General features: G+C 36.0%; 1 protein-coding gene across 1 annotated transcript; it reads left to right on the top strand.

The window, feature by feature from the left end:
- The first annotated feature begins 607 nt into the window (after positions 1–607).
- LOC128168525 (antiviral innate immune response receptor RIG-I-like) lies at positions 608–8,807 on the top strand. Its single transcript, XM_052834739.1, has 14 exons — positions 608–766; positions 2,824–2,973; positions 4,121–4,459; positions 4,781–4,894; positions 5,001–5,180; positions 5,266–5,348; positions 5,680–5,922; positions 6,109–6,271; positions 6,385–6,480; positions 6,608–6,774; positions 7,038–7,179; positions 7,264–7,494; positions 7,605–7,772; positions 7,992–8,807. Exons 1-14 carry the CDS (start codon positions 679–681, stop codon positions 8,597–8,599), a joined length of 2,772 nt encoding a protein of 923 aa, XP_052690699.1. The 5' UTR covers positions 608–678; the 3' UTR covers positions 8,600–8,807.
- The last annotated feature ends 518 nt before the right edge of the window (positions 8,808–9,325 follow it).

Here is a 9,325-nt window from a genome sequence, read left to right as displayed (position 1 = left end):
GCACGCACACACACACACACACACACACTCTCTCTCTCTCTCTCTGGGTAGGGGGTTGCGCTGTATTTATCATAACCATTAAAATTAGTACCTTTGGCATACTTATTGTAGAGCAATACTCTCTCAAAAATTCTTTGACGTTCTTTGATACCTAAATAAAACTATAAGTTGACAATGATGCAAGGTACAGTATGTGTAATTCTTGCTGCGCTCGCCAGAACGGTAGCACCGTAAAACATATTAAAATAGAATTGTACTTCTAGTTTTTTTAGTCAATTTCACTGATTTACAATATTTCATAGCCATGCGTGTAAATTTAATTAATAAAAGCTGAGTGAAGATTCGTTTTGCGAATTTAAAGCGATGGCAATACAAACATATTGAATTACTTAACAACTAAGGATAAGAGCTTTAATCGTAGTAATATACAGATCAAGGTGCCTGTGGACAAGGTATTGTACTTATTGAAAGTGACATAATTAGGTTGAAAATAATAAACATGTTTACATTGTAACTTGTGTTTATGCATAAAAATGCCTACATTTGCTGTAAAAGAAGCTGTTCAAAATTGTATAAAAATAGTAATAATCGGCAGACAGGAAATCCCCAATTCTATTGATAGAAATAAGCACTTCCTGTGTAAATAAGTTTCGTTTTTCCTTCTGGATCGTCACAATAATGGCGAAGATAACTCAACGGTTTTTGTCAGAGGTGAAGGAGCACTTAGAACCAAGCGATGTTTTGGATCATTTTACGTCCCTACCAGGTTTGTATTTTAGGATTTAACGTTGTCGTATCCCGTTATTAGTCAAAATAGTTACTCAATAAAATGTTGCGTAGTAAATGTATATATAGTAAGGTATGTCAGTAAGTAAGTGAATTAAAAACATTAATGTGAATAAAAAATGTGAATAAAAAATATAGATAAATCAATGAAGGAATACGTGTCGGCATCTGACGAAATAATAAGTTAGATTTTTCATTTTTAAATTGACGGGGCGTTTAATCACATGTACGGCGGACAGTTTAGATCACAATGATATGTAATGGATATATATGCCGAAAACAGTTCTGTATGAAAAAAATATCTCACAGTTTTGAGACTTGTTAGAACCGAGAACTGTCTGCTATTTTTTCATACAGAATTGTTTGGGGGCATATATATAGTACTTAACACGCTGCCATTGAATTTGATTAACATGAGACAGTCCGATTTTGAAGGATATCAATAATGATAAAATACAAGTTGCTGTCCTTTAAAAAAGGACTGCAATACGTGGACCATTTGCATGTGATTCCAATGAAAACGCGAAAACGTAAAATTATCACAGATTCCACCGACTGTAGCCCCCTGTTTTTAACCACTACATTTGTACGTTGTATTACGTATATCTATGTATAGTTGACTTTTAATCTCAGAATTTAAAGGGTTCATTCTTCTAAAATAATTATGATCAATATAAATGAAGATTGCATGCATAGTATCAGACATTCGGTAAATTCTACTATTTACGCACACATCACGCTTCGCACTACTTTGTTAACTACGTCATGCAGTGACAGTTTTACTATAAATGTGTAAATCAATTTCATATTTTGATGCATTTTTCTTGAGATTTAAACTTTTATATAGTGACATAATTATTCAATCATCTATTATATACAGTCACATAATTATTCAATCATACTTAAATGCTTAAATAATTTTCATCGGGAAGTACTCTAGCCTCGCCCTCTATAAAAGTAAAACTAACGTTAAGCTACGTGTGTATTCGGAAAACAACAAAACATTATAAATTATGCTATTTGATGCATGCTTTAGTTTCGGCATAACACTACCTTATTTCATAATACTGACAGTTTATATCACATGCCAATCATTTCTTTAAAAGGAATACTTTCTGTAACGTTTACCGACAACTTTACAATTACAGCGCCTTTGAACTTATATGTGCATATGGCATGGAATCCCGATCCCGATTCAAATAAAACTGTGCTTGCCTGGTACCCTGAGCTACTCATTACGTACAGGAACCAGGCTAGCTCATGCGTAGGCTGAATTTTCCCCATAGCATCCGGTTTAACCTCGCTTATTGCGTGGACCCTGAGGTCCACGCAGAAAATATATAAGCGAGGTTAAACCGGATGCTATGGGGAAAATTCAGCTTGCACATGAGCTAGACTGGTTCCTGTGCATAATGGGTAGCTCAGGGAACCAGGCTAGCACACGTTTATCTGAATCACGATCGGGATTCCGTACCATAGGCGAGGCTAGAGAACTTCCCGATCAAATTTTTTAAGCATTTAAGTATGATTGAATAATTATGGCACTGTATAAAAGTTTAAATCTCAAGAAAAATGCATCAAAATATACAATTTTTAATTTACACAAAGCTGTCACTGCATAGATAACAAAGTAGTGCGAATCGTAATGTGTGTGCAAATAGTAGAATTCACCGAATGCCTGATACTATACATGCAAACTTCATTCATAGATAGAGCAAAATCATTTTAGAACTATGAACCCTTTAAATTCTGAGATAAAATGCCAGGGCTATACATACATGTATACGTAATACAACGTAAAAATATAATTTAGTGGTAAAAAGCAGAGGGCTAGAGTCGGTGGAATCTCTGATAATCTTAAGGCTTTCACGTTTTCGTTGGAAACACATGCAAATGGTCCACGTATTGTAGTCCTTTTTTAAAGGACAGCAACTTGTATATTTTCTGCGTGGACCTCTGGGTCCACGCAATTAGACTGCTGGAACAAAGGAGTGACATCACAGCAGTGTTTTTACGAAATTATTATTTTTATTACAGAAGACGAGGTTTATATGATAACTCAGCTACAAGAGGCTGGCCACAGAGAAAAAGCATGTATGAAGTTTTTGAAGTTAATCCTTAAAAGGGAAAATGAGGAGGAGATATTGGAAAATGTTGACAAACTCATCAATGCTTTCAGAGAAGAAGGTATATCAGACTCCCATTCTGATCAAGCTAGTGCTACTATCTACATTTATCTTACTGCACAATGTAATGGTCAACAGTCAAAATAAATCAAGATAAATATTAATCTTTCAGACAGTTGCTTAAGTCTTGGTTTCATATAGCCAACAATGCGCGAATCGAGAAAATGTGTGTGTGTGTGGGTGAGGGGAAGGGGATAGGGGCCGGGGGTGCGGGAGAGGGAGGGGGGATCGATATAGATCTATGTTTCTCAGGTTAGGGGCATATTTTCGATAATTTTATTACGAAATTTGAAAAAGTTTGAAATTTGGGGGTGGGGGTGGGGGCGAACACGCCGAATTTAATCCACCCCTATCCTATTTGATCCCTCAAGTCGAGTGCATATGCAAATAGCCAACTTTAACTCAATGCAATACATGTCTTAATTATTATCGATACGACATTTTCTTTCATAACTCGTTTTCTTTTTTTGATGTCTTGTTATAGAATGTCCAAAATATATTTGAGCAATGTTACTTATGTTGGTTAATTCAATAATAAAAAAAGAAACCTTTAAATTGAACAAATAATTAAACCAATTTAATACATTGTAAATAACAAACTTATTTTAATACAGGGTCGCTACAATCACAATATTTTCATCTTAAATTAAACTTATCACAATTTTGATACAATAAGAATTCTAAAAAATAAACAATTAAAAACTGTTCAGATACCACATTGATGGTATATGTACCAAAGATTCTTTTAAAAAAATGTGAAGTCAGAATAAGAAGCTGGTTTTTTTCGTATTACTCTTATTTAAAAATCGATTCTGTTATCTGTAGTACTTTTTTGTTTATTTAAGAAAAACTTTGCAAATGTTTTAAATAAATATACAGAAAAGTTAGAAAAAAATATACATCACTTTTCTACATGAATTTAAATGGTACTTGCAAAGTGTGAGGGTCGTCATCCTCAAAATATTGGTCTGATGCAAAAAAAAAAAAAAGGAAAAGTCGACTCAAGACATAGCTATGTAGACCTAATACTTACAGGTTGATCTTACATCACATCTAAATATAGGCTACCAAAAACTGGTGCATCCAAGATGCCAATGGTTTCTTCTATATATGATACATCAGGTATAAAAATAGATTTTCTTGGCTAGGCTACCAGAGGCTGGTGGATTGCTACGAGAACACTGACGATGAAGACCGAGCTGCCGATGAAGATTTCATGGAATTCCTGTTCAAGATGACAAAACCGGAACTGATGAATGAAATCGACGCAGCCTCTCTGATCCCGATCTTATTGGCCAAAGGTTACATCAAGGTCAAGGACCAGCAGTACCTGAACTCTCTACAGGTTGGGGACAGGTCTGAGGCCTGTAGGGAGCTGGTCAGGAGGATGAAGAAGAAGCACAAACACTGGGCCGCGGCGCTGTTCGACGCCCTTAATGAGACCCAGCCAGCGCTACTGACAAAAATCGACCCCGGCGCAACAAACGGTAAGTCTCCTTAATGAGACCCAGCCAGCGCTCTGGTGCAACAAACGGTAAGTCTTGGAGGAACTGGATACATCCCCACATCAAATTCATTTTAACCACTTGGTTTCTATCTTATGTAAGAAAATTTAAACGGGACTCACCTAAAATGGATAATTACTGTCTTATAAAATACCGGTAAAATTGGACATGGAGACATTGGGAATTTGAAACGAGCTGAAATCTCTTGAAAGTTTGACAGGACAACACTGGACGAAAACTGTTTTCAAACAATCATATTTAGATTTAAAGAAAAAAATATTGTCAAGTGTTTACTTTTATCAGATGAACTAGTACAGAAAGGATTGGTAGCAGCCCCGGAGAGTAGTCCAGCCCCGTCCACTGAAATTGATTCTGAAGAGGAGTATAACTCTGACCTTGAAAAATACGACAAAGAAGGTACTAGCAACCATGCAAAATATAAATGTAATACTTTTAATGAATTTCATTTAATAATAAGACCATGCAATTATACAAGACTGATCTGGTTTAAAAATACATTTAGTGAGTGAGAAAACTATGAAAAGGAAAAAAGTGCCGGAAATGAGACTTCGTCCTTATCAACTAGAACTGGCAGAAAGCGCAATAAATGGTCATAATACAATCGTGTGTGCTCATACTGGAACCGGAAAAACGTGGGTCGCTCTTCATATTACAAAGGAGCACCTGTTGAAAAATCCTGAGGGTATGGAACACAGAAAATTGCTTGATTTTCTTCAAACATTCGTATGAGGACTATATTTTGTAATGAAATTATTTTTCTCATTTAGGTCGTGTGGTTTTCCTTGCCAGAACAAATGCTTTAGTTGAACAGCAATTTAACTTGTTCCAAAAGTACATTCCAGATAAAAAAGTAAGTTTAAACTTAAGGGATAGTCTGAGTATTGTTCATATATATAACATATTTATTAGACATGCATTTGCCATATTTAACATAAACTTCGTTTTGCGTACAATATTAATTTGTTTCGTGTGAAAAGAAAATGAATATAAAAAGACTAAAATAATGTTTAATTTCACACAAAACATAGAATTTTCGTTATTCCGTCATCATTCCTTTAAAGATTTTTTAAATCTTACTCTTTTTAGAATATAGTGTTCAGATCATTGTTAATGATTCTCCTTTTTGTTACTTCTGGTCTACCATCGTTGCATAAAATGATTGAAATATTTTCTCTATGAAGATTTACCACTTACACACCGCCACGAAGGAGTGTCTAGGAATGAACCTGGTGTTTGAGGACCACCACGTGTTTTTCCTGACGCCGCAAATCCTACTGAACAACATCAACAACAAAAGGATCAGCCTGAGTGACGTATCTCTGCTGATCTTTGACGAGTGCCACCACACCAGGAAACGAGAGCCTTACAACAACGTAATGAAGCAATACCTAACGATGAAGAGGAAGGAGAAAAAAGTTCCACAGGTAACGGTTTTCATTTTTATGAAAAAAAGTTAATAAAACAAGAAAACGATTACAATTTACACATCCGTCTTGTTTAACAGTAACCACCACACAACGTCGAAACGAGGTCATAAAAATTATGACTCTATTTATAGTTTTGTTATTGTCTTGAGTTGTAATGTAGGATCATACAATTTGTGCCTCTAGGTAGTGGGTCTGACGGCAACATTAGGTGTGGGGGATTCCACCACGGAGAGCGGGGCGCTACAGCACATGCTCAAACTCTGCGCCAATCTAGACGTTTACGATATCTCGACTGTAACGAAAAACATAGAGGAGTTCCAAAAACATGTAGCTATTCCAAAACGAGGTTAATATTCTAATTATATTGTGTGACTATAGTAGATAATGCACCTGCTTGTATTGTAACAAATGTATCTAGCTATGTGTTGACTTGTTGATATGCCTTCTTAATGCTTTCAGAGACGATCAAAATGGGAGAAAAAGAAAAGGACCCTCTAAAGAGTATTATTCTTCAAAATATTGAACGAATTGAGGAGTATATCAGCACCACAGAAGGTATGTGATTAATTGATAGGCTAAAGGAAAACTCACAACTAAAAGTTGGTTTTTGTTATCAAATATATAAAGATTACATACCCTTTAACCAATTTGTCATTGAATCTAGTTTTTATATGTCTATAAGTAAACAACAACAAACAACTAAACCCGATGTGGCAGAAAAAGCCAAAACGGAAGGACGGTAAACACTACCAAAGGTGGACAGTCCACTTCCGGAACAAGGTGTCATGTAAACTAAGGAACAACAAACAGCTGGTGCGAGAAGTTCACGCCGCCATGACACATCTAGCGGTGAGAAAATTTGATGTCCTTTAAAGAAATTGGTGATAAGCTTAAGTGTATTTGGTTTAATATTGAGAATTTAAAAGAGAATGAAATCCATATTGGTATTGGTATATGTGTTTCGTGTTTAAGTTATAATTTGTTAATCATTTTTTTGTTATTACTGAATAAGGGATACAGATAATTGATAACTGATTTTGTGTGTGTTTGTTTTGCTTGTGGTCATCTGCTTTTGGTGCATATACAACTAACTTTTCCGTTTGATAAACCAGGCTTACAACGAGGCCCTCGATGTCAACTATTTGATGAACAGGGATCATGTCATTGAACATCTGCAGAGGAAATTCGAGGATGACCTCAAAACGATTGACACCGCAAGTACAAAAGAAAAAGAGTTCCTACAAATGATAATGGGTAAATCTAAATATAAATGCCTATTTTAATGTAATATACAAATTAATCATATGTATGTTTATTATACTAATGAATACGTTACAGAATTTTGTAAGAAGGCTGGAGAGATGAAAGTCGAGATGAATCTCTACCTTAAGTTGATGAGAGAGAAAATGGTTGAATTTGTGGGAGAATACGAGGAAGTGAAGGGGATGGTCTTCATTCAGACGAGAGCCACAGCGTTCGCCCTGGCACAGTATCTGAGTCAGGAGCTGGCATCACTGGGGATACGAGCAGCTCCGTTCACTGGGACCAACTCATCGGAAACCAGTAAAGGTATGGAGAGAGAGAGAGAGAGAGAGAGAGAGAGAGAGAGAGAGAGAGAGAGAGAGAGATTCTGTTACCTTATCCAAATTCCGATACATTTTTAATGTATGGGTTTACAGGAATGCCGGATGCACAGAAAAATGAAACCCTGGACAACTTCCGTAAAGGCGATGTGAACGTATTGGTGGCGACCTCTGTCGGCAGTGAGGGGATTGATGTTCCTGACTGTAACTTTATCATCACCTACAACTACACCGGAAACGAGGCGAGCGTTATCCAGATGAGCGGTAAGTTAATCCATAACACCGAGATTGCTTGTTTGTACATGTGTGAAATGTTATACATTTGAATCTTTACATAGATGGTTAACTTGGATATTGATTGAGTTAAAGTGAAAATTCAAAGTCTGATCCTGTCACTACAGTTGTGTTAATATTAACAAAAACCCAAATAAGATATTTGCAAAAATGAATATGTAAATAAAGTTGAAAACTTTTTTAAAAAAGGTCGAGCGCGCAGACATGGTTCCACTGTAGCTCACATATCTGACCAGGCTATCCAGAGACGAGAGGAAGTCAGTCTTCAGAAGGCTAGACTAATGGACGAAGCTTTCCGACGACTGTACATGATGCACCCAGATGACCGTATGGGTAAAATCCTTAAATACCAATCTGAGATACGAAACGTTGACGATTCGCTTTCGGTGGACGAAGCGAGCAAAGCCAAGAAACCTTTCCAGTTAATATGCTTTAAATGCCACGCCCAGGCCGTCAGCAACACTGACTTGAGGTTATATGTCGGACAGCATCGTGTTGTGACGAATCCCGACTTCCGGTCACGTTGTGAGTTTGACACCAACACGACGCCATCTAGGTACACTATATCTATCATCAGGTGCGTCAAATGCAAGCTGAAGTGGGGAACAACCTTCAAAATCGAGACGCTGGAGATCCCCGTCCTGAAAGTGACCGCCTTTTTGTTTACGACGGGAGGCGAGGAGCCCCATCGATTCAAGAAATGGGGAAAAGTCAGCCTCCATATTGAAAGCATCGACAAACAGGAACTTCTGGATATATACAAGGACACTCCGGAATTAGAAGAACCGGACGACTGAAGAAACGAAAAAAAAGATAAGACCATCTGTTACGAATATTGTCATACATACTATCTATTATTCTTTTGAATCAATAAAACAATATCCGATTACGATTATATAATTGTGAACAATTTCATTATGAAAATGGGCTTTAATTTTTTATCATCTTTTATATTGAATTAAAAATTGAGAATGTCTTGACAAATAAAATAACTTTAAATATTAAGTCTTAATTTTATCTAATTTTAAAAGTTGTCAGATACTCATCCAGCACACTAAATTTCGAAGTGTTATCTTTCTTAAGATATTGTCTATTTTTATACTTTCTACGAATATAAATCAAGAAACAAAAAGAAGAACCAAGGTATTCAGGTGTTTTCCTAAGCTATGACATTCCATGCCCTGTCAAATTGTTATAAAATACAGGAACTATGGAGATTTGTGTAACATCCGATAACGTTTGACTCGAGAATGGAAAGCAAAAAATTCTAATTTAATCCGTCTTTCAACTTAAGTCTTTCCACTGAAGATTATCCATAACATAAAAGCACAGTGAGATATCTCTACACATTTTCTGACGTCTAAGCGCCAAATTCTGTGATATAAATAAAATATGTCTGGATTTAAGACTTATAAAACCTGTTGAGAAGCGGTCGAACGTATTAACGCTATACATATTGAAACTATATCATTTTCTTAGTTTAAAAGATATCGTCACAACAGTGGTAGTATCATTTATATTGA

The sequence above is a fragment of the Crassostrea angulata genome, unplaced genomic scaffold (assembly GCF_025612915.1).
Source record: "Crassostrea angulata isolate pt1a10 unplaced genomic scaffold, ASM2561291v2 HiC_scaffold_1, whole genome shotgun sequence".
NCBI classification, from domain to species: domain Eukaryota; kingdom Metazoa; phylum Mollusca; class Bivalvia; order Ostreida; family Ostreidae; genus Magallana; species Magallana angulata.
This window is presented reverse-complemented; position numbering and strand designations above follow the sequence as displayed.